Source organism: Athene noctua, chromosome 1 (assembly GCF_965140245.1).
Source record: "Athene noctua chromosome 1, bAthNoc1.hap1.1, whole genome shotgun sequence".
Lineage (NCBI taxonomy): Eukaryota > Metazoa > Chordata > Aves > Strigiformes > Strigidae > Athene > Athene noctua.
In genome coordinates, this window is record NC_134037.1 from 233,555,744 (window position 1) to 233,581,610 (window position 25,867).

Sequence of the window (25,867 nt, forward strand, 5' to 3'; positions counted from 1 at the left end):
CCGGGATTGCCCCATGTCAGACAGAACTACTTTCACCCAGCTCCCAGGGACCCACTGCAGGACACAGCTGAGCACCTCAGCCAAGATTGTGGTACCTCTGAGAAGATTTATTTAAGGGCAAAACATCACACAGGCAGAGGAAGGGGTGTGCGGGAAGTTAGAAACACCAAGGTCAGTGAAGGAGGAGGCGGAAGAGGCTCCAGGCAGAGATGCCCCTGCAGCCTGTGGAAAGCAGCCCACTGGAGCACGCTGATATTTCCTGAAGGAATAACGACTCCTGGACAGCCCATGCAGGAGCAGGATACAGCCCATAGGAAGGGCTCACACTGGAGCAGGGGAACAGTGTGAAGAGGAAGGAGCAGCAGAGAGGAATTGTTATGGACTGACTGCAACCCCCACTCCCCATCCCCCTGCACCCTTTGGGGCAGGGAAAAAGGTAGAAGAGTTGGGAATGAAGAAGTGAAGTTGAGCCAAGGCAAAAGGGTAGGTGAGGTAGGGGAAGTTGTTTTAGTTTTTGTCTTTGTTTCTCTAATTGGCAATAAATTTAATTCTCCCCAGTTTGAGTGTTTTGCCCATGACAGAAGCTGGTAAGTGATCTCCCTGTCTTTATCTTGACCTGTGAGCTCTTCCATCTCACTTCCTCTCCCTGTCCTGTTGAAGAGGGGGAGTGAGAGAACAGTTGAGTGGGCATCTAGCAGCAGGCCAAGGTCCACCCACAAGCTGTTGCCTACATCTGTTTAAAAGAAACTTAAAACACAGTGGTTCACATTAAGCATTTGCCAGAACAGAATTTCAAAGATCAGCATCTGCCTAAAGCTTGCAGACAAGCTTTTTCTATTGTAGAGCTTTTGAGAGAATGATTTTGTACTTTACCACTTTTTCCTATTTCCAAAATCTGACACGGGTAAGGATTTCCAAATACTCATTTACTGTCTATACATTATCTGCAGAATTACAGAGTATAATAATCTTTGTATGAAAAAATATTGAAAATCTTACATATAAGGACAAAACATAGCAACAAAAGGCTGCTCACAGAATTAACATCCAGTCGTTCTGTCACCAGTTACGATGAAATTCCTCTAGGGTGAGTTTTCAGTGAACATATTAAAGTCTTCTGGTCTTTTTTTTGTTTTTCTTTTTTTTTTTTTAACCCCCCCATAAAGGAGACACACATTAAAAATAGTAATGTCTAAAACAACATTATTTAATTCTTAGTCAGACACCTGAAGATTTGGCTTTGAGCATCTTCTGAAATCAGCAGTCAGAAGAATCCAGTGTCACGGAGGCACCAGTGGTGGAGTTTCTAAAAATGTCCTCCGAGCTGCAATCCGCAGACATTTGGGGCAGCCTCCAGACTTGAAGCACGCTTTGTGGTAGCACGTTTTGCACTCTGTTTATAAATAATAGCAGTTTAACATTCAGGAAAAAACAAATTTAAAAAAAAATGTATCGATAGCTGTGTTCCTTGAAGGATGTTCCCTCAAGTATAAAAGCAAACAGAAGCAGTGCAAGGGCAGAACAACCACCCCTGCAATAACTGTGACTAAACATTCTGGTAAGATTTGCAGGACTTACAAGGAATGTCAGCAAGACCTGCTGTAGCAGCAGCATAGCACTGTCCCAAGCACGCTCTTGTGAGTAGACCTAAAAAATAGCCTCCCCCTGCAGCCATAATTATGTTCAGGCAAGTCCCTGGTTTTGCTCTCTGAATTCACTGCTTCAAGACAGCTGCCACAGGCTGGTTTTCAAAGACACACGGTTTTCAAATACACATGCAGGTTTTCAAATATACATACTTTCAGTGAAGCAAGTTCTCAGTGTTTTCCTAAAATAAGTCTGAACAGCTTGACACCCAACGTTACCCCCCAAGGAAGAAAGAAAAATGTTTGGTCTGGAACATACCTGTGCACCTTTTGCATTTGGCAATCTGATATGGAAAGAGCAGATCTGCGCTCTGACAGAATTCACAGATAAACCCCTTCGCTTGACAGAGCTGCAGGGACAGCAGAAGAGTTGATATACTTTCAATCCAAGAAAAAAAATATTATTTGGGAATGTCAGCAGGGATATTCCTCACATTAGCAGCTGCAAGGACACAAAGAGTCCTGGCTTTTCCTTACCTCGCAACCATCCACATGGGAGGTGGAGCTCTTCAGAATATCTTTAAGAAGGGGCAGTAACTGCCCTCGTTTGATCTTCACCAGATCATCCAGTGAGAAGAGATGCAGCTCCTCTGTCAGGTGGCTTGGGACTTGTTCAAATTCCTTCAATACACTTCAAAGAGAAAGAAAAAACAAGTTACAAAAAGTTGTTTTTCAAGTGTATTTGAAGAATAGATCCCTTTCACTTCTCTAGTCACCCAGGGATCATACAAGGCAAGTTCAAGCTAAATCCTACTTCCCCTCCCAGTTTGAGATCACATTAACAAAAAACAGAGTGTTTGGGATTTAGAATAAAAGGTCTGTTTTAAACGTACATTCCTTGGGCATTGGAGTTGCCATCAGTTCTTAAATAATGTGTAAAGGGTGCTCTCCTACCTCAGGAACAGTATGTAAAATCCCATATATTACCTACTGCAATAAGCTAGGGTTATTTACATTTTTGGGGGTGGGGGGGGTGGGGGGGGTGGGGGGGTTGTAAAGAGAGCTTTGAGGGTTTTTACCCTGCACAGGTCATTCACTACTAGGTGAAACTATGCTTGTACTAAGTGATACTAAAAATATAACTATTACTTTTAAAATATCACCAACATAGAAGGTACAAGTAAGGATCCTATATTCCTTATTTCTATAACAGAATCACAGGTGGTTGTCCAGCAGAGACATTAAAATACATTTCTATTTAATTTTGGTGAACACATAATTGATGCATAAAAGAAGTTCATGTCAAAGAAAGAATGGAACCTACTTTTAAATCTTATTTTGCTCATGTCTGTTTTTAAAAAGGTCAGCAATTCTGCAGTGAAGGTTTTATCATTCACACGTCTACCTATTAGTTTTGCCCACAGTTTGGGAAGGTGAATACCAAAAATCTTTAATTTGCAGCAACAAACAAGGTCATATCTCAGCATTTATCACTTTTGGTTATTACTTTCATCTGAGTATCTTTATAAAATAAACTGAATTGAACATTATGACAGATTTCTAGAAGAAAACTTCAAACCTTCACAGAACACATTTGTTGTTTGTTTGTTTGTTTTTTTTAAAGACAACTAATCTCAGAGATTACATTCATATCTTTGACCTTTTAAGAATGAGTGATAACCTTGGAGAGCCAGAGTAGGAAAAAATACACACCTAACAAAAAATTATTCAACATTTAAAACTTAATGTGTAAGTCTGTTACAAGAAACAGAAAATCACCACATAAAACCTGTTCTTCACTCCTATTTTAGTGAAAATGTTGAAAGTTTTTTTAATCCGAATTTTCTCTAATGATCATTTTAGGTCATTTAAAACTGCACTCAAATGTCTCTAGAAAAGAAGACTCTTAGGTACTTTTTAACAAGCTATTTTTCATGGTCCATACCTTTCACCAAACCTGCAGGTTTTCAAAAGCTTTTTTAAATGAAAAAGCTGTTCTTGCACCTCCTAAAAGATGAAGGGGAAAAATCAAAACAATTTTTAAATGAAAAACAATTGTATTTATATATCTGTAAGTGAGGAACACAATATTTGAGTCAGCAACCCTTGTCAGTTCATCAAGCCACCCCTAAAAATAGAACTTCACACTCAGCACAGAATTAAACAAATGGGTTTTCTAACACATGAAAGGCCAAGGAAGGCAAAGGCTACTTTTATTCACTGACAAGGGAAGCAATTCCTAATGCTACAAATGGCTCCAGGTCAGCACACCAAGATGCTTGACCCAAACCTGTGTAAGAACAGGCGTCTCCTCAGCCAAAAAGGGAGCCAAGCCCATGGCAACTTGTAATCTTCAATGAAGCACCCTTCCTCAAGCTGTAGCAGGTACAGCCCTTAGATGAGCCAAGGGTGTTTTCTCTAATGGCCCACACAATTAAGGAGCCATTCGAAATTTTCAGAGCTCTTCAACAGCCAATTGCCAAGCAGAGGTAAATATTTATTGCAGGAGCCCAGCACCCCTCTGTGAACTAAAACTGGAAACCAATAAGGACACACCTACCAAAGACAAAGGGGGAAATGAGATGCCTGACATAGGTTGGAGACTTCTCTCTCTTCCCCATTCATCTGAGGATAGAGAGGGTAAATCCCAGAAGAGGTGATGGGACAAGTCCAAGTGAAAAGAAACAAACTCTGGCTCCTTTCCACATACACACACAAAGGACAACCTGCCCTAAGAAGTTCTTCCCAAAAGTCTCAGACCCACAAATTCCCAATTAAAAAACCCCACACTTACCCTCACTCTGTCCATTTCTTTACTTTTTGTGTAGAGGGCTTTGTTAATACATGACACATTGAAAACTGGCTGCTGCCATATGCTGTCCAAAAGGTGTTTGGAGAAATTGCATACATAGTATTTTTTGAAGTCCCACTTCGAAAGTATTCGGGCAGGAATGGAAGACTGAGCATAGCTGTGGCAGCAGTCACAGAAGTATTTCCCCAGGTAGTCACAATAGCGGAGTCTCCCAATATATTCTGCAGGTATACAGCAATGAAATTGTGAATATTTCTAATACTTATGGGACATACCTCTTGTCTGTATGCCTGTTCCAAGTAACTCAGATCTACTGGAGTGAGGAGTTTTTGGTTTGTTTTTTTTTTTTTCACGTAGGGGATTTTATTATTGTGCTAAACACATGCACAAGGTCTGTACTTCAACTGATAATATTTATCACCATGAGACTTTAGAAAAATCATCATTGCTTTACCCACAAAAGAGACACACAAGGTAAGACACACAACAAAATACCTCCACCAAATGGAAAGACAAACTGATCTTGGGGACACATTCATATAATACTTTTTCATACAAAGAGGTTTGTGAATTTTTCGCTGCTATCTCAGCATCTCAGGCTTGCTCAAGTTAATGTGCCATCACAAATGCTGCTTGTTCGATACTTTACAGGCCATCACAAATGCTGCTCTTTCATGAGCAGACCCAGAACAAGACTTGAAAGCCACTTCAAAGGTTTCTTGGGTAAGGTCTGGTTGTCAGACCTGTAAATCATTATGCTTTCAAGCAGTTCTTAAAGTATCACAAATAAAACACAAGCAGAATTTTGTGATGAAGATGTAAAGAAAAAAAAAAAGTTTTAAAAACACACCCCAGAAGATCAAAAATGCACATTCCAGAAGGTTGCATAAAACTTCCATAAGGTCTCTAAAAAGAGACTTTTGAAAAATGTGTAAATTGGCACAGAAAAAGAATTACTGAAAGACACCATTGGAAGATGTAAACCCAGCACTTTCCTGCCTGGAAGCTTGTTTTTAATTGCTTTTTTTGATTTGTTTTTGACTGTCATGAATTTTTACTGTACATGAGAAGGACATCTATCAAGTCCTGTATTCTGTCTGCAGTGAGAAATTTCAGGCAGTGGTAAGATCTTCACTGCCTGTTTTATTATTGCAGGCACATCCAATAATGAGATTTGCCTTCTAGCTCAGATAATTTTACAAGTGGTACATCTATGTTGGTGAGGATTATAGCCTGATTACTAGTAATGAATTTAATAAGGATTTTTTCCCTTTTAGCAATACTTACTGCTTTCTATTGGGGTTCCACAACCAACACATGTAAAGTTTTGGGCAGCCACTACCGCATCTCTCCTGCATACAGAGGCAAACAGTTACACCTTTCAGCACCCAAAATCCAGTTTAGTTATCATTCTCCCAAAGCTCAAGAGAGCTACACCGGCACCAGTGAAAATGTCCAAATTAGGAACTGACTCCTACTCCTCCACACGGGTTCCAGAAGGAGGCGCACCTTATTATTTTAGTGGGAATCTCTGAGCTATTATGTGGAGAATATACCACCAATTACTGCTTCTAAATATGGCTTGTTGCAAGGGTTAAGTTCTTTTCCATTTCTTAAGGTGGCATCAATATCTAGGGCAAGGTAGAAGTCCACATCTGCAACTGAAAAAGCAACTTACCTGCAGCACCACAGGGAATTAGCCAGTTTGCCTACTGTGAGCATTTAACAGCACTTTAAACAGAGTAAGACAGGAGTTTCCCCAAACATTACATGTTTTCTCCCTTTCTGAAAACGTTACTACCCATAAAGATCAGCAGGGAAAATGGGAAATTCTTAAGAATATTCTCCAGGTAGTCTCACAAAATAAAATTTTTAGGAGTCCAGCTAATTGCGCTGTCACCATAACACCTAACAGTACGTGTATTACCACATGTAAAAGTGCATGTGTCATGTTAATCAAGACATGCCAAACAGAGGGAAAGAGATGCCATCTGGTTTCTAGCAAAGCTGGTGACAGACACTGCAGAAGGCTGCATCATGCACTACGTCTAATTTTAGGTTTTGTTAAATCATCCAGGTTCTTTCCATCAACTTCAGGTTTTAGACAAATCCCCACACTGTACCGAATGACAGATCAGTGCTCAGATCTCTTAGACTTACTTGACCGAAGGGTGAATATTAAATATAATCTGTGATCTTGGTGGGGTCCAGCCAGAAGATCCTCTTAATTTGGATATGATCTTTATTTCTTCAGCCAGATTCAAACTGGACTCAAGCTCTCTTGGAATGTCTTCTTTCAGCACAGACTATTGGGAAAGACAGAATCATGAAGATGAACAGCCCACCAACTGGACATATGTTAAATGCTATGAAACTTCTCCCTTTATACTCCAGGATTTTAAAGTTCAGTTTTCACATGCATGTAGTCCCCCTCAGTTAAATCAGTCCCAGAAGAAAGTACATCGTCACTGTTCACAACTGCACATCTTAAGTGTGCTGAAAGTTGCTAAAGAAGAAGTCTTCTAAAAATTTATCTAAACTGAACTAATAAACTGTAAGTACTCATTTGTATTTATTTTCTTTCTCTCTTTTTTTTTTTTTTTTTTTTTTTAAATGCAGCTTCCTCTTTTTCCTAACAGTGAAGCAGCTGCAGGGAAACAATGCTTATTTGGGGAACCAAATAAAGAGCGCGCTGTTTTCGGCTCAGACTCACTCTCTGCTTAGATGAGCTCAGGCAACCAGACAGCTGAACTGCAGAGTCTGTCTGCAACCAGTGTTTTCTGAAAGCTCTGCACAACTCCTGGGCTGTCGCTTCAGCAGAATTGCTGCCTGGTTCAAATGATGATCTGAAAGTTAAGCAATACAGACAGTGAAAAATAGCAGCATGTCATCAGCAGCTCCGCTGCCTCTTCTGCATCCCTGAAAAGTTTTCTCCTATCCCCTTGCTTTGATACACCCAGGCCCTTGCAGAGCCACAGCCACCACCCTCCAGCGAGACTCCAGGACCAGAGAAATGTTCTGTCAAGCCAAGTGCCACAGACATTTGTTGTCAAGCAGCATTCCTTCCTTTTCCTTGGGAGGACCAAATTTACCACTCCCACAGCTTTCCCCACCCTGGCCAGAAGAGTCATCAGAAAGCTGGTCCAGCAGAAAAGGTCGTGCCAATGGGCTAAAACACATAGCATTACCTTTCATCTGGGGCGACAGACAGATTTTCAAGGTCTTCAAGTTCTGTGGTAAAAGAGAAAATTTTATCAAGTCATCTAAGAAACAAAGCTTCTGTTACTCAGCACTGTTTTAAATCTACCTTCTGTGTTACCACAGTGTCAGTTTCAAATACACTAATCTTTACAACACCCTTGCTGGATGTGGGAAATAACCTCGTGGTTGTGAAACAGGCATAAGGAGTCTTATCTCCTCTGCAGATCTCTGGCATCCACAGATGAAGAGTACTCCCTAACAGCTACACATCATATCACCACCATCACCCTCCCTTCAGAAGCAGAAGAATTGGTAAGGAGAGACTAAGTGCCTGCTAGTTCAGGTCCAGCCAGAAGTCATTAGACATAAATAATAATATACAGAACCAACAAAGCACATGTGAATTTTTTTGGATACTGACAGATATTTGGAGACACTGATCACAAACATGTCAGCTAACACCATAAACAAATTAGTAATGGGTGAGCTGAATGGAATTAAAGCACACACCTCTTCATTATATTTATATAGACAAAATATGCTTATGCAGACAAGGTGTTCACAGTGGCAGCATTAGTTTTGGCCATGCATATTGTTTTCAAGACAAATGTTTCCCCATTCATGCATGTCAAAATAAGTCTTGCTACTAGAAATGTAGTTTTAGAAGCTAGTTGTTTATTCTTAGATTAGGGGAAGAGGAGGTGAAAAAAAAAAAAAAAGCAAATCTCTAAAACCAAAGGGAAAAATAAAAAAGCCTTTGTTAACAGGAAAAAAGTAAGATAGAGGTTAAATGTAGCTCAGGCTACTTTTAAGGGTTTCTAATTCTGTATATGTAAAAACCAGAAGCTAAACAAAGAAACTCAGGATGTTCTGAAGAGAAGCTGAGCACTGGTGACTGTAAGTGGACAGAGACATTCTGCTCTAGTAATGAAGCAGGGGGAGGGCTGCCTAAAAGCTAATCAACCTTTTTAATTGGGAAATGATCATGTCCTAAATTCTCTCAAACAATGCTTCTTTCCCTGTGTCCGATAGAGCCAATGCCAGATGGCTCCAAGATAGATCCACTGCTGGACAAGGCCGTCAGTGACAGTCGTAGCACCCCTGTGATAATGTATTTAAGAAGGGGGAAAAAAGCCTGCTGGACAATTGCATCCGGAGAGAGGAGTGAGAATATGTGAAAATCAACTCCACAGACACCGAGGTCAGTGAAGGAGGGGCAGGAGGTGCTCCAGGCACCGGAGCAGATTCCCCTGCAGGCCATGGGGCAGCCCGTGGTGAGGCAGCTGTGCCCCTGCAGCCCACGGAGGGTAACGGGGGAGCAGATCTACGCCTGCAGCCCGGGGAGGAGCCCACGCAGGAGCAGGTGGATGTGCCCAGAGGAGGCTGTGACCCTGTGGGAAGCCCACGCTGGAGCAGGTTTGCTGGCAGGACTTGTGACCCCCTGGGGGACCCAGCTGGAGCAGCCTGTTCCTGAAGGACTGAACCCCATGGGAGGGACCCACACTGGAGCAGTTCGTGAAGAGATGCAGCTCATGGGAAGGACTCACTTTGGAGAAGTTCATGGAGGACTGTCTCCAGTGGGAGTGACCCCACACTGGAGCAGGGGAAGAGTGTGAGGGTCCTCCCCCTGAGGAGGATGGAGCAGGAGAGACAACCTGTGACGAACTGACCACAGCCCCCATCCTCTGCCCCTCAGCACCACTGCGGGGAGGAAGCAGAGAAAATCAGGAGTGAAGTTGAGCCTGGGAAGAAAGGAGGGGTGGAGGGAAGGTATTTTTAAGATTTGGGTTTATTTCTCATTACCCTTCTCTCATTTCATTGGCAATAGATTACATTAATATCCCCAGGTCAAGTCTGTTTTGTCCATGCCAGTAATTAGTGAATGATCTCTCCCTGTCCTTATCTCAACCCATTAGCCTTTCATTGTATTTCCTCTCCTCTGACGAGCTGAGGGGAGTGATAGAGTGGCTTGGTGAGCACCTGGTGTACAGCCAGGGTCACCCACCACACCCTCAAACAAGCAAAGATACTCTTGTAAAAAGGAAGTCCTGCACCAGTCTGGTATTTCTGCATGCATTCTAATAAGGAGTCATGCATAGATTGTTCTTTCCATTTTCTCATGTTACTTCTCCTGCAATAACATCTAATAAGTCAACAGATTTTCCAAACGATGCAGTAGATTCAGGTGAACAATGGAGTTGTTTCTGCAGTTATAATTTTAAAGGCTTACCAATAATTACATATTCATCCTCTGAGTCACTATGGCAACGAAATCTGGTAACCTCATGACGTGATGGTAGATGCACTGGGGAGCTGACCGGCAGCAGAGCACAGCCTGTCCAGAACAAAAACACCACTAGTTAAACTTTTCCAGCATTTATAGGGTAGCTGCAATTATATTTTTCTTTGCTTACCAAAAGTTTAGCACACAGTCTGTATTTACAGAGCAATTTATTTATTTTCATACACAAGCACAGAAATTAAATTCTTGTGAGTCTGTCATACAGCATGTCCCTCGGTTTCTTGGGAAAAAGCTTCTAGAGACTAAATCAAAAGCTTTTATACTATTACTGGTCTCTCCCTTTCTCATGTACAAGCACACCATTCCATTTTCCCCAGAAGTTATTTACTTTAGACTTAAGTTCCATCACTAAGGTCCATATTACTCAAGACACTAAAATCTACTTAAAAATGCATGTACTGACTCAAACATTATAGTTCCAGGAGCATTTATTATCTTGCCTCAAACTATATGTGAATGAATAATCTGGGCAGTTTCACTCAAATCAGTTGTGTGACCCAATCTGCATACTGCAGAAGTAAGCACAGAAGGAAAGAGCCAAGCTTCAAATCCTGAAAAGATTTAAGCAGAGAAAACCAGCCAACTTCAGGCACTCTCTATGGAGAGTTGTGCTTGGCATGTGGCACTTCAATTTTTTTTTTTTTTTAATCTAAAATAATAACAATAATAAAAAATAATAAAACACAGATGTGAGCATTCAAAAGGAACAATTGGACCCACAGGGAAAACACTTGTGGCATAATGATCCTCAGGGAAATACAGCTGTTGAGACTCAAAGAGGTTAACAGGATTTGGTTCCAAGCAATGTCCAAATTCATTTAGTATTTTCTTACACAAAAATAAATGGCAATGGCTGTCAGACAAGGTTGCCATAAGACTACATAACTTGCCTTCGTAACCACTGTCTGAAGAGGCAGCGGGAGAATCAGACTTCTTCACTCCAGGGTAAGAAGATAACTCCAAATCAGTGTGATAGCTGCCATCTGATCCGCTTGTTTCCTCCACACTCCAGGACTCTGCTTGTTGGCTTAGGATATTGCATTTCATTTTTTCTAGTGACGCTATAATCATATCTGCAATGAAGAAGTGCGCATTTTCCTGGACACAAGATTGGAACACTCATTAGTATACAGCATATTTGATATTTACTTAAGTGAAATATGTAATTTTTCCCTGTACTTTTTCAACTCAAGAAATGAAAAGGTAGGGCTATCTCACCTTTCATTTAAACAGAAAAAACACCCCAAGGGCAATTCAGAGACAACATGCAAAAGGCAACTGCACAGATAATTGTCTCATCTTTGATTAAAACATGCAATTTACTTTTATCTTACTCATCTATTAGATAAAAAGAAACTTGATTACATGCCTCATTCATGAATATGTATGCATTTTAGGGACATAGTCTTCTAGTTACACTACATTATTTAATATGCAAGTGTGAGTCCATGTAACCTATTTAATAGGATTTAATTTCAAGTCTGTGTGTACAAGCAGTTTTGCATACATACTAACTTGGATGGGGCCAGAAGTGGCAAGTTTTGAAGGGACTGTAGATCTTCAGGTGGTGGGTAGTACAGAAGCTAGTAAAATGCTTTGGTGTGTTAAGGCAGTGAAATAGGGAATATGCAGTGAGATAGCTCAAATGGTCAACCCAAGGCTGCAAGTGGGAACCTAGCTCGCCTGGGGCACACTGCCTCAAATATAAGGCAGCTATTTCAAAGCTTCACAGTAGCATTTCCCTGACAGACAACTCCTCCTCATGGTGTCCCTTAACATCTTGCCTGCCTGGGTCACCTGTTCTCTAGGAAAAGGGAATTTGTAATGCCACCTCCAGCACCCCTGAGACATCCAGACAAACCTGGGGCTTCCTGTCCCAATGTCACTGTTGTATCCCTTGCTTCCTGTGGTCTAACAAAGCATCCCACCAGCCCCCCACCTGCACTACTGCTGCTGGCCTGGGCACAGCTTCCCAGCCCGGGCTCAGCTCAAAAGTGGATGCACCATGGAGGTGCACTCAGGTGCATGGATGGAAACCCAGAGATGTCCAGATACTCTCCCCCTCTCCTCTCTCAGCTGCACGTGTTTGCATCGTGCAAAGCTAAACCTCTGTCTAAAAAACCATGGCAGTATCTAAGGCTAGAGAACCTGTGTGCAGAATAACTAAAGCTTTATAAAAAGTGGCTTATGCTCAGAAAACCATACCACTCAACGTCAGTATTCGTGACATCCCCTGCAACCTGTATGGGTAGCATGAAGACAGACATCAGTGTTTAGAAATAGATAAATCTTAAGCAGCACAACAGCCATCGATGCTTTCTTATTGTCTACAGCCAAATGCATTTAGAAGAGATTAATCTCAACATTACAGACAGCCCACAAGTCCCTGTGGGCATTTGAAGAGACTTTTATCTTTTCCCTAACACTGATTAACATCACAGTGCACAGTTTCTCCAGAAACAACTTTCAGTGAACTTCAGGACACACCATTAGCAAAGATAAGAATTAAACAGCCTTTTTCCTTTTGGGAGATAAAGACTGAAATCAAAAAGCCCGTGTGGCACTGGTTAACTCTAAGTTTGTGGCAGAGCACAGCATATCAGCACATTCTGCTGATAAAAGCAACTATGAGTGTATCCAAGAGCTGCGCTGCAAAAAGATGGAACATGATACAGGCACTCCTGTACTCAGCATGACTATCAGCTTTCAGCTCTGCCTCCTGATAGGTCCCTCACCCTAGGAAGCAGTCCCAACTCAGCTGTGACACATCAACCTTCTCATTGCTCTTCCCTTCTACTCACATCAAGTGGAAAGTCCCCTACTAGATTATCTGGCCCATCTCCTTCCTGGCACACAACTCTGACTCTCAGACTTGCTGACACTACATGCATACCTTAGTTTTCAGTCTCCTAAATTTCAAAGAGATTATTTCACAACCTAAAAGCATTTTGGGGTTTGTATTTTGTTTATTGGGTTTTTTCTTGGTTTTTCTTTTTAAAGGCAGCCTCTTTCATAATGGGCTCTCTTGTTATCTCTTAACACCTGTAATCACATCAGCCTCCAATCATTAACAAAGGAGAAGTAGCTGATGCAATCTTGCCTCACTTAATAGTTCTCAGACTATCATTTCTAATCCATATCTACTCTCTGGTCTCCTGGTGACTGAAAGCAAATTACTTTGGTTTTGGTTCCCACATTACAGATGGAGATACATCATCTCCTTTCTGAAAGACCTTTCATAAAAAGCAACATGAAAAGCTAGTTCACAAGTTTGTTGGGTTTTGGTGTGTGATCTATCGAGTGGTTTGGTTTTGGGGTTTTTTTTAATGAACCTTAGGGACACTGAGATCTTCAAATCAAATGCAGAATTTACCACTCCAGTAAAGCCAGTGAACCAGTGCTGTGCACAAGATGATTACCTTCTGGACTCAGGACATGGGACCATATGCATATCCACAGTCCACCAAAAAATCTTTTGTAGGCACATTTTTAAAGCTCTTTTGTATTAAATCCTACTCATTGCAATAACTAATTATAACATTAATCTTTTCTAACAATTGGAAAAGAAGGGTTATCATTTAGGAGAATTATGTATGACAGCATTATCTTCTCATCTCTACTTCTGTTTATAAGATCGAATGGGCTGCCTACCTAGGAACACACCTAAGACCATTTGAGTCGCTTATGCAAATTAGAAACCATGAGAAACTGCTTAAATTACTGCAAATGTTAGTTACTATGCTTGTTATTCATATTATAATTCTTTATCATCTTACATGCTTATCATAAGCATCCACAAAAAACCCTCCAACCTCTTCCTATCTCCTGACAGTAAAAGCATGAGGTAAATACCATCCATATGCATGTAACTGCAACAAATTCTACGTAACATTCTACTGTAACTTTAAAGTGACTATAATAATCTTTAAGTTTGGTCTCAAGGAATGTGTGGGAAAATGATTAAATGATAAGTGGAAATGTATAGTGTTCTAAAATATGCCCGTTATTTAAAAACAATTAAAATATTTAATGGATGGATTAAGAGTAAAAATAAATTAAGAAACAGGCATTTTAGGTTTGTAGGTTCACAGACAGAGGGGAAGAAGAGGGAAAATACAGCATTTGTAAAGATCAGTCCATCTGTAAGAATGTTCTGTTATTGAGAAACACCTCCTGTCATTGGGTTTTGTGACTATAAAATGGAAAAAACCCATTATGACTATAGACTTTGTTGTGCTCACCTTCTCCACATCTTCTGGAAGCATGCAGATGTCCTGCAACGAACGATTCAAGGGTATAGCACTTATGTTCAAAGGAGAAGTAGAATCTGTGGGTGTAACAAGAACTTTTATTAATTTTTTTCTCTGCAGCAACCAGGATGTGTGCAGGCTGGTTTCCAGAAAGCAAAGCAAACTTTCCTTCCCAAAATGGAACACTGTTGGGGCTGGAGGTTGTGGCAGAAGTTAAGGAGAAGCAGAGAGAAGTGTAAGGAACACATTGCTGTTTGAACCACCAGGGCAACCTGAAGCACGATTATCAAATACCAGGGAAACACGGTTTAAATGCCATGCAGTGACAGCGCTACAGTGCTCCCAACATTATCCTTCTCTCAGCTATAGCCTGAGCTGCTGGGGACAACCACAGCCAGAACCTCAAGCTGGGATTACAGCGATGCTCTGCAGTTTGCAACATGGCCTGCTACACTGCTCTCTGCTCATTCACAATAGTTGGAAGAAAAAGAAATCTCACTGATGTCTGGGCATGCAGGGAGATGCATCAGCCTTAAAAGATTCCCTGAATCACTCACTGCTGGTATTGTGCGACTACAGCAAGTTCGGAGAAAACTTGGCCGTTATGTTTCCGTACCTTGAGGAAATCTCCCTCCTGTTTCCAAATGCAACCCCATACTGCGTGGTAGTATGTACAGCTGGAGCAGACACACTAGCCACAGTACTCTCTGCTTCCCAGAACATCCGTTTTGTTTTCCTGGCATTCACTGCTGAGTACGATGAGCACGTGAAACAAAATTAACCTCCTTTTCCCATTAAGAACTTTTCACTATGCAGAAGGGATGCATCTGGTTTTCTATAGAAGTACCATGGATTGATTTTTATATAGTCACAATCTTCTTCCCCAGAGAATTGAAGGTGTGAGATCTCACCCTCATGTTTTGTTTTCAAAGAACTCACCACTGCTACAAGTAATCTGCAGGAAGGATGGTGAAGATTATATATAATGTCTATGGATGTACACACTTATGAAATATTAAAGGAAATGACTCCTGGTTTGTTTGTTGCTTTTTGTTTTGTAGGGGTTTTCTTAGCTGACTGGCATTTGTTTATTACCTCTTCTTTGACCTTATAACCAAGCAATTTCTGTTTCACTATGGTGATGTTTACAGAATAAAACAGACCACATCTAAACACTATCACCACACAAGCCATTTCAAGCCACTGCAGATAACACTGCTTAATCAAAGGCTTTTTGTAAAAACAAAAATTAAAAAAAAATGCCATGAGGAAGAAGCAAGAAGCCCGGCACATGCAGCAACTGGACACAACTCTGGGTATGACGCAAAAAATAATCTGGTTGCCCTTCTGCTCCTGACCACTGTTTGCCTGGAGGCTGCTGGGGCTCACGAGCCACAGAAGGAAGTAACCTTGATGCACACAGAGGTTAAATGCAAGAACAAGCCCTGTAAACTGCAGTGGCACACCAGCCACAACAAAGCCCCCAGAAAACACCAAATTCAGTCACAGGCTCTTCATTAAAAATGATAGAGTCTTTCCAGAAGGTTGCATAAGGCTACCAGAGAATAGTCCTTAAAAGTCTGAACAAGGCCTAACAGGAATCTCACAGAACCAGCAGAAAATCCCACTGAAAAAAAAAATAAATTCTGACTTAAGTCATCTTATGTAATTTTCTTAAGTCTTGTACATACCTCACAAATTCTCCTGTGAGAAACCACTACCTCTGAGATAGAAATGGAAATGATAGCAAGACAGGAGATGCTTTGTGTAATTCCTGCCTTCAAATTAGGCCTTTTACAGTTCACCATTTGTTTTTCCCATCCTCATAGTCCTGCACAATGCAGGGGAGAATGAGACCTCACTCCTTCAACCCTAGGCTACCCAGTGGCAAGTTAAATGGCTGGAAGCAGCAAGGAATGATGAATTGCAGAAATTTTCACTTTGTACAGAACGGACCAAAGTCTAATGCAGACAGCCCACCACACTGTGCAGTGTCTAACAGGATCCTGGCTCCTGTGAGCAGTATTTGTAAGTAAAATCAAGGACGCTACTTCTCCAGTCACCTGGCTGCTGCATTCCTCCATTTGCTTTCTGGAAAGCCAGCAGTGTTACTGACCCAACACAAGCTTGTGACATGTCCTACTCGTGCCAAAAGATCGAGTCACACACAGTTTATTTGTTCTTACACACGTGCCTCGCGGTTCCCACTGACAGAGTGCCTGGGCCATGTTTTCCAGACACAGCTACCCAAACCTGCACAACTGGCCCCAGCCAGCTCCAACCACTGGGTGCGGTTTCCTTCTCCCTGGCGGGCACCTCTCAAATGGATGGGGCCAACAAAACACCCAGCAGACGGAAACAACCATAATTGCCACCATACTAACTGTTGACGACAGCCTACCCCAGATGACAAAAGTTATTAAAAGATCCCAGTCCTGCAATGGCACGTGCCTATTGAGATCTCGCTGCCAGCCTGAGTCCTTGGAGAAGCTCTGAGTAAATAGCTACGGAGGATCAGAGCTTGGAAGTGGAGCTCAATGGAGCATCACCGCTAGGACTAGTATGGACCAAAGGGAGAAAAAAAAACAACCCAAAAATAAATGCAGAAACAAAAAACAAAACCAACCAAACCAAACAGTATTTAAAATACAAAGGTAAGCTATGTGCTCCCTGCTGTTTGCCTTCTTTCAAGTAGAAAAATCAGGCCTCAGTTGCAGCATGTTTCCAAGGCTCCGTATCTAGTGAGAATATGCCCTTAGATACCAATAACACCCTTTATAAATAAAATTAAAATGCTTCCTCTTGCTGTAGCAAAGGCCATTCATATCAACGTTAGGTATTAAACATGAGGGGATTGTTCTGCTGTGCTGGCAGAGGGGCAGGGGCCCTGGCTTGCTGCCCAGGAAGGCCAGCACACCTCATGGAGGTGCACACAGCCCCGAGGCCAGGCCAGCTGCTCCACCAGCCTTGGGGACACTGCACTGAACAGGTCCTCACCTGCAGGCCTGCGCTGCCCTGAGCCCCCTGCCATGGCAGGAACTCGCTGCTCAGGAAGCACCCTCTCCTCTGATAACAGCCCTCAGTCTACATCTCTTCACAGACAGCATGTGGGATATCCATACCGTCAGAAACTGGTGAGGGGTAAAAAGATCCTGATCTGCATTGGATGGGGCTATGTGGCTCCGAGATGACAGGTGCACTTGAAAAGGGGAAGAGGAAAAACAGTCCTGCCCTGACACAAGCCAAAATTTAGTCATAACGAGCATGGATGTTAATGCTCTGCCTCCAAAACCCCAGAATCAAAGGACTCCCTCTCTTCCAGCTCACACAAAACACAAGATGTCCCAGGTAGCCCGCACACACCAATGAATCACTACCAAACGCCCAGATCCAAGCTATCTGCTTTTGCGAGAAGGGTAACAGTGAAGACAAGACGTAGGTAGTAGAAGCCTCATCCAATGGATGTTCTACATTGCTCACAGTTCCACGATTTCTACATTTAACTAAAGGTTGCATATTACAGAAGCATTTCTGCATCACAAGACAGATGACTACTGCAACGAGTGTCTCCCATTTCAACAAATCCAACCCTCTGGTTCTCCATTTTTAAGCTTTCTCTTTCTCCGCTCTCTCCTATTTTGAATGACAGCATTTGTCTAATTCACAATCACCATAAACAAGGCCCATTTTAATTACAGCAGTCTTTTCTAGCACAGAAATCTTAAAACAAAAATGGACCTGTAAAGTTACCTGTTGGATTGAGTGGTTCTGACTGGGAAAGTCCACCAGGAAAACTGCAGCCACTCTTGCTGACAGGCGCAGGCTCCAAAGCATCAGGGTATTTCAACAGATCTACTGGCTTATCGACAGTTGAATCAGGAAGAAACCTTGTGAAAGCCACGTCTCGTTCAGGGGAAGTATAACGTTCTTTTCCAGAATGCACAACAGCCGATGTGACTGTGCCTCCTGTTAACGTCACCTGGGTAAAGCAGTCCCGCTTCAGAGGGGATGTGTCTGAAAGAGTGAAACTGTTTAAGGAGGAAGCAACAGGAGCCCCGTCAGAGTAATAGGGACAGATAAAAGTATCCAGCGAAGGTTTAGAGGAATCACAGCATGTGTTGTCCCAACATGCCCGGTGCCTTGTAAACCGAATGTCTGTTTGTATAGAGGCAGAGTTGCGATGCACAGAATCACTGTCGTCATGGCTATCCCCATCACTGCTTTCTTCCCACTGTTCCACATCACTGTCCAGATGCTCAGCTCCCTGCATTGTGGTCTGCTCCAGTGTCAAAGAGGGCTTCAAACCAGATGCATTTAAAACAGACATGAGAATGTCTTTGATAGCTTCAGCACTGTCTGGGTATGATCCAAAACTTCCAGCATGTCCAATCACCGCTGGCCTTGAGTATTCATCTGTTCAGAAAATGGAAGAAACCAAGAGGTCAGGAAACAATCAGGGATTAAAAAAATAAATTTACAACATGAATAAAATGCACACTATTTTTAACATGGGTGAGAAGAAAGGGAAGAACTGAATTCACACACAACTCCGCTGCCTCTTCCTGCCAGAAAGCTCTTGCATTCTGCATTCAGGAAGCAATTCTGTCGTTGATAAGGCTAGGTAATAAACCAACAGTAAAGTATGCTGCTAGCCAAATACAATTAGTTAGGACTTCAATGGTGACTGTCAGAATGCTTGAAAACATCATTGTTCTATGAAACTGGATGAGGTACTGTTACCAGTACAGGTACTGGTTCTATTGCCAATAAAGAGAGATCACATTATAGCAAGACACAGGGAGTATCAATACAGCAGGAAGAAGAAAAAAACCAACCCAACAAAAACCAAAACCACACATAGTAAAAAAAAAAAGTCATCGGCTTGCATGTTTCAGTTCAGTCAGGCACTCAGTTCAGTCAGGCACTGTGGAAAAGGCTATTGGACCTTTAGTCCATTATTCATAAGGGTGGCAACATTTATGTGAACTCATAAAGAAAATTAGCTCTGTCACAGCAAGCACTATCAACGCCTCTGAAGGAATCAGTACTGCCTGCCACGGTCCTACGTGATCTACTGCAAAACTGGAGTTCAATAGAAAACGGGAAAATTACTTTTAGTGGCAAACATGGCAACATCACTGTGATGCAGAAGTGCTCACTGCAAACAGTAGCTATACAAGAATAAATTGAAGTCTTATACCTTGAACAAAAAGCCTCACAAAAACTGCCAACATCTAAGCAATAGAGAGATTAGACACAAAGTCTATGTTCAAGAAGAAACTATTGACCACATCACAACAATGAAGTTAACAACTGTCTCCTTTGGGGAAGCTAAGTCAGTTGTAAAATTCTAAGAATAGCTACAATCAAGAAGATTCATTTCCAGGGCAAAGAACTCTTAGTTAGAACCACGAGGAATGTTAAACACTGAAAAAACCAGCAAGTTTTGCAGGCTGCAAACTTTGCCCAAAGGTTGCTCTCCTTGAACACATATCAATGGAAAACAGTAAGCCTCTCCGTGAGTCACTCACCTGGAAACCAACATGCACTCAAACTGCACGATAAGAAAGTTTTCTAATGAAGGGATCAAAATGAAAACAAAAACTCCCATGTATTTTTTAAAAGTAAATCTATATACATAATAGTCGTCATCAAGAGAAAGCTGAAAAAATTAAGAACATCACATATAAGCTATACTGCAAGAGCTGCTCATAATGCTGCCCTAGCAAAGCCAGGTCAAAGTTAGCTCAAGTGTTCATCAGTGATTGGGACCAGACACCTGTCACTTACCAGGGCAAAGCTCTTGCAGAAACAGCAGCAAAACTGCACATTTTACTGGCTGCACTTGCAAAGAAACACCTTGCCAAAGTAGCCAGCCATGGCAGTGTAAGGGCAGGAATGGGAAAAATAAAGCTAGCTGACTTTCAAAGAAACATATTTCAATCTTTTTAGGAAAATCAAGCCATTTTGGTAACTATTGACATTGCAATTGAACAGGAATATTTTAACCTGGGCTAAACCCAGCATCTTTTCTGTGCAAGACAAAACATTTAGTCTTACTGTCTTCAACTCTTCTGCTCTGCTCTCCTATTACAAAGCCCATCCCGACTGCCTTTTCATTCCCTCTTATCCTTCCTCATCTCCATCTCCTCATCTCCAGCATTATTCATATAACTATGCTGACTTACTCTGCTAAATACTTGTTCTTAGTGGATTGTAAGAGAAAAAAAGAACAAGTTTTAAAAATTTAACTCACGCTTCTGCTCTGCCAAGCTTAAAAAAACCCCACAACAACAACAATAAACAACCCCAAACAAACCAAAGCCCACATTTTAAGCTACTACCAGAAACAGGTTTGTTCCAATTAAAAAAAAATAATCTCAAATTCGGTTTTGCAACTGATACTCATGTGAGTAGTTACTGTAATCTGTTAAACTCTGAGAAACTATTTCTAGAACGAACAAGGAATTAACCTGTCAAGAATCATCTGAATAGTTCAGGATTTTTACTCCTGAGCACTCAAAATGCCAGCATAACTAAAATGGCCAAACTGCCATTTAAAGGGGGAAAGAACCCCATACTTTCAAATTGTATAACATACTTTGGCTTTGGAGACGGGACAACATCAATAAGCAAGGTTCCCTCTCCAACCAGACTATACTTGTTTTGTACACACAAACATTGATAGGCTTTTGCTAGCACTACAAGCACCAGCAAAGCTCCCCAGAGGGAGGCATTTTAGGACAAAGTGACATACCTGAGAGGACGGAGATATGAGGTGTTGGAGCAAGGCAGCTAATCCTCACTGAGGGATTTGAAGAATATGCTGACTCGGTGAAAGCCACCTTTAGGCTTTCGTGGTTTAACTAGAACAAGAACACACAGGCAAACAATTTGGTTATAAAACAATACTCTGGTAATGATATCCCCAGTCTCACAGTCATCCCAGCAGGAAGAACACCATGCTAAGGCCTGCTGACAGTCACCTAACCACTGCCTATACTTCTGGTTGCCTGAAAAATATCCCCAGAAGCATGCACCATCTGAAGAGCACTGGCATCTCAATGCTGCATCTCGCATTGCGCTCCAGAAGACCAAATTTCTCCACAGTAGGAGAATTTAACATGTGCATAGGGCACAGACAAAATGCTGAATCAGATGTCTATATACCTGTCAAAACAACAGCAATGAAGTAGAAAAAAAAAATCAAGGAATCACCAATCCATAGCTGAAAGCACAAGTTTAGATGTATACAAGCTATGAACTAACTCGCCTGGACTCCACAAGCACCCGATACATGTGCTAATTAATCTCCCAGCTGTGTTGATAGAGAGCAAGCCTGGTCACATAATCACGCTGCCTAATTTGACAGAGCATAGTACACATGGTTCACATCAGCCACGTGACTGCCCAGCACAAAGCGAGAAGCGACACAGATAGATAATACTCGACCTGGCACACAGCCTGCCAGTATAAGCTGACAACAATTTTGAATGCATTTGAACTGACTGAGCAGGTTTATACCAGATCAGCATTTCACTTTGTGCACCCATGAGGCTTCTGATTCGGTATTTCTAATCCTAAAGCTGGATTTACCATATTGACAAACCAGCGTAAGCTGAATCAGGGCAGGCAGTTTAGTGCAGATACCGAGGGGCTAATGCCAACAAGGCAGTAAGATACACTCAGACAGCAAAGCAACAGGTCTCCTCCCACAAGCTCACAAATTCCACACATCTATCTCCCCCTCCCTCTACACTGCATGTTGTGGATGCGGAGAGCACATCACAGAAACCTGGGAAAACAAGGGGGTGCCCTGCCCTGAGGGGTGCATCATTAAAAGACACTTAACCAAGGTGTACCTCCTGCCTTCTCCCCACTCACAGACATCAGCAAGATGTCTCCACACAGCAGCATCTCCAGGATGCATCTTGCCCTTGCCTGCACCCTGTGATCCCATACAAAGAGAAGGGCGTTAAAAGGTGTGCTGTCCTCTGCCACCCTGTGTTGACCTCCATATTCCCTACATGGTCCCATGGGAGAGTGAGGTGACTCAGAGAGCAGATCTAGTCCAGATACCCTTCAGACTCACAGAAAGCAGAACAAAGTAAAACCCACAAAGAATTTCCCTTTTAACTGAAGAACAACATTTCAGGCTAAAAATAGTATGCTGAATTTCAAATATTTAGTGTTTGATTATGCCAGTGCTTAGAAAAATACTCTTTTCAGTATCTGATAGTGCTTGCTTTTTTTTTTTCCCCCTCTGCACTAACTTAGAAAAATGGTCATGTAGGCAGGCTTTATACATACAGTCATTATTACTAGATAAAGTAGATCTTACAGGAACTTGTTTAGTAATTCCTTTTATTAAAAAAACTGGTTTTAATATCAGCAATTAACAGACTCTACCTCTTAGGATGCAAGTATCACAACTGCCTGATACCAGGGTGATGCGAGTACTTTATTGGTAAGGGTAAACATTAAGAGTTCTAAGATTTTAATTTTTTAAACAACCCTCGCACCTTTTAGATCATATCAGAAGCAACCAGCATTCTGAGAATTCAGATAAAAGATCTCCATTTGCTTTCAAGATGTTACAATTTCAACTATACCACCCGTTGGGAAAGAGCTCCTTTAGTATTTAACTACCAATCTAAAAACAAACCAACAAATAATTTTTTTTAAAAAAGGCAATTAAAGAGCACTTATGAGTAAATATGACAGAATAAACAGAAGCTTATGAAAAAGTACGACAACATGCTGCCTAAACGAATAAAATCCACTGACAGCTTGACAGCTCTCATCGCATAAATGAGTCAGCCTTTCCACACCCCACCCCCCCAATATTGGGACTGAATTTCCAAAGTTAGCCCCGTAATGAAACCGCTAGAATTTAAAAATATTTACCACAACCACTGACAACTAAAAACCATTTTCTCAAAAAAGTCCCCCAGTTAACGAAAACACTGAGCCAAAATTCAGACACCCTCCTCGTTACCTTTTCGGAGCAGGGATGCTGGAAGACTTGTGTCTGGCTGTAGCTGGCTAGAGCTACTGCGTGGAGAGACATGATGGGAAAATACTCATTTTTTTGTCGTTGGTAAGCACCTGGAAGCAGAAAGGAAAGAATTACAACCGCCGCCACGTTAACCACGATTCTCCATATGTTTTGCAGACTCTACACTTAATGTTCTGAACTGTTTTCTGTCTTGACTGCGCACGTTTATGAGCCTACCGAAAAGCGGAGCTCAGCAACAGCGCAAATCTGTGTTAGAAAGAGCCTAATTTAGATTTTTTTAAAAATCCAACGCAACGGGAATGCCTACCACAGACATAAGAGGGGTGTACTGATCTATCGCACCCCGCAGTCTGCCGTAAAAGGAGGAAGAGACGGAGCGAACTCGGCGGCACCGAAACCAACGAAGCCCCGGTGCCGCGGCTCTGCAGCAGAGGGGCTGCTCTCCCCTCGGCGCCGGGCAGGGCAAGGCAAGGCACCGGCGATGAATAAAACCCGGCTCTGTCCTCCGGGCACGGCGCTGAAAAGCCGCGTAGCCCTCTCCACGGAAGCGCTCAGCCTGCCGGGCAGCTCTGCAAAGGCTTAATCCGCAGAGAGGCACCGAAACATCCCAGCGCCTCCCGACCCAGCAACGCGCACCACGCGTCCCGACAGGCGCCCGACCGACCGACCGACCGCCTCCCATCCCACCTGCAGCCGCGACGCCGGGCTCCTCCGGTCGGCCAGCAGCGCTCCCGCCCGTCAGGACACAGCACGGCTCCCGCCGCCTCCTGCGCTGCGGCAGCACCGACCGACCGCGCTCCCGCTGCGGAGGCGCGGGGCACCGCCCCGGGGCGGGGCCTGCCGGGGCAGGGGCGGGGCCTGGCGCGGGTCCCGCGGCGGGCGGTGGGTCCGTGAGGCGGGTGCAGGCGGGAGGCGGCGCTCGGTGCTGCAGCACGACTTGAAGAAAACAGAACCCAGCAAAACCAACCCAAACATACCCGAACAACAACAAAAAACACCCGTGAGGAGCAGCTCCGGACTCAGGGTTTCTCTGGTTTGGAGAAAAGGAGGCTGAGGGGCGACCTCATTGCTCTCTGCAGCTTCCCGAGGAGGGGGCGTGGAGAGGGTGGTGGTGAGCTTTTCTGCCCGGGATCCAGCGACAGGACACGTGAAAAAGGTTCAGAGCTGTGCCAGGGGAGGCTTAGACTTGACATCAGGCAGCATTTCTTTACCGAGGGACTGGTCAAACACTGGTATGGCTTCCTAGAGAGGCGGTCGATGCCCCAAGCCCGTCTGCGTTTAAGAGGGATTTGGACCATGCCCTTAACAACATGCTTTAACTTTTGGTCAGTCCTGGTCAGACAGTTGGACTAGATTGTTGCTGTAGGTCCCTTCAAATGTTCTATTCTATTCTATTCTATTCTATTCTATTCTATTCTATTCTATTCTATTCTATTCTATTCTATTCCTATTTGAAAACCAAACAAAATGAAGATAAGTCAATTGGGAGTGAATGGAGGGTGTCTACTCAGTTGGGGTGGGGTGGGGTGGGGATGCTGAGGCCTGCAGGCAACAAGTGCAGACAGACCTCAGGCATCAGCTGTATTTCAGAATTTGCAACCAGCTGGTGTATTAGAAATGACAAAGATCCATTCTCTCTTAGCTTCAGAAAGGGATTGAGCCATCTGCCAGGCTGTTCTCTGAGTCAGCTGCCTAAGTGGGCGCAAAGCTAGGAAACTGCCATTCTCTAGTAGCCAGTTTGGGCTAAAAATAAAATGAAGGAATGCTGAGCTGTAGTCATGGAGCTAAAAAAAATTGCTGATTGTCCATAAAACGTAAAAAATATGTGCAGGAACTTAGGAAATTGCAAACCATGAGGAAGTAGAAAGGAAGTAGAATCCAGATGATACCATGCAGAATTAAGTGGAAGCAGTAAACAGAATAAACAGAGCTGAAGTTGAAAATGTGGCTTTCAGATGCCCTGCAGTAATTGCCTCCCTTTTTAAGAACAGATGATGACTTGGCCAGTAAGTAGGGCAGTGGATTTGGGCTGTGGAAACTTAAGGGTAGCCGCTGGCCAAACTGCACAGTTGTCTGAACTTGATCTGGATGTTATCCTGTGATGTGTATTTCAAATTCGCAGCTATAAAATGGTAATTTCACATAGCCATGTGTAAAAATAAATTCTAATTTTGAGAAACATCTTCAGGTGGGGAAGAACAAATAGTAAGGTTGGAAAGGCTATAGATTTATTCATAGTTCTGCTGGATTTCTTACGAAAGTCTGGCAAAAATCAGCTAGGAAATTTGTGTTTTATTCCCATAAAGTTTTCCAAAATTCTTATGTGAAAAGTGGTATACGAGTGCAAAATACTAAATATGTCTGAAGGCAATACTGCACAAGAAGCATGTGGTAGCATTTCATATCCATTTGCTGCTTTTTTTCTTCGCTATGCTGCTCTCTTTATGTATATATGTATTGTCAGGAACCTTTGTATTGTGTCAGACCCTGTGCCTGAGATATAATTAAAAGCCTATCTGCTTTTTGCAGGTGTCACCAACAGAAATATTAGAAAACTGGACAGATGCAGAATCACAAGGAAAAGGAGGAAAGAAATGCCCACCTGTTTGTAAAGTTAACAAGGTGCAAACTCAACAAGACCAGAGTGTACCAAACTGGCATCTTGCCCTAATACCAGAATGACCTACACTGGTTTAG

The 25,867-nt window shown here is 42.6% G+C and overlaps 1 protein-coding gene across 2 annotated transcripts; it reads right to left on the reverse strand.

Annotated features, from left to right (window-relative positions):
• Window positions 1–862: 862 nt before the first annotated feature.
• Window positions 863–23,970, reverse strand: RUBCNL (rubicon like autophagy enhancer). 2 transcript variants are annotated; one of them, XM_074912849.1, is made up of 16 exons: window positions 23,858–23,970; window positions 23,150–23,259; window positions 20,909–21,017; window positions 17,902–18,564; window positions 14,143–14,228; window positions 10,792–10,999; window positions 9,830–9,934; window positions 7,587–7,629; window positions 7,112–7,244; window positions 6,559–6,704; window positions 5,686–5,750; window positions 4,381–4,619; window positions 3,532–3,593; window positions 2,124–2,277; window positions 1,906–1,996; window positions 863–1,393 (listed from the first exon to the last, which is right to left on the reverse strand). In XM_074912849.1, exons 2-16 carry the CDS (start codon window positions 23,219–23,221, stop codon window positions 1,281–1,283), a joined length of 2,289 nt encoding a protein of 762 aa, XP_074768950.1. In that variant the 5' UTR covers window positions 23,222–23,259; window positions 23,858–23,970; the 3' UTR covers window positions 863–1,280. The 2 variants fall into 2 exon arrangements, with proteins under 2 accessions (XP_074768950.1, XP_074768960.1); XM_074912859.1 differs by lacking the exon at window positions 23,858–23,970 and adding an exon at window positions 23,807–23,840.
• Between the last annotated feature and the right edge of the window lie 1,897 nt (window positions 23,971–25,867).

Excerpts from the sequence above, each read along its gene's own strand:
- RUBCNL (XM_074912849.1), bottom strand. The coding sequence starts at position 23,221 with ATGTCTCTCCACGCAGTAGCTCTAGCCAGCTACAGCCAGACACAAGTC. Across the intron at positions 14,229-17,901 it reads AGAACCACTCAATCCAACAG|ATTCTACTTCTCCTTTGAAC; the intron begins GTAACTTTACAG and ends TTACACCCACAG. Across the intron at positions 1,394-1,905 it reads CAAATGCAAAAGGTGCACAG|AGTGCAAAACGTGCTACCAC; the intron begins GTATGTTCCAGA and ends ATTTATAAACAG.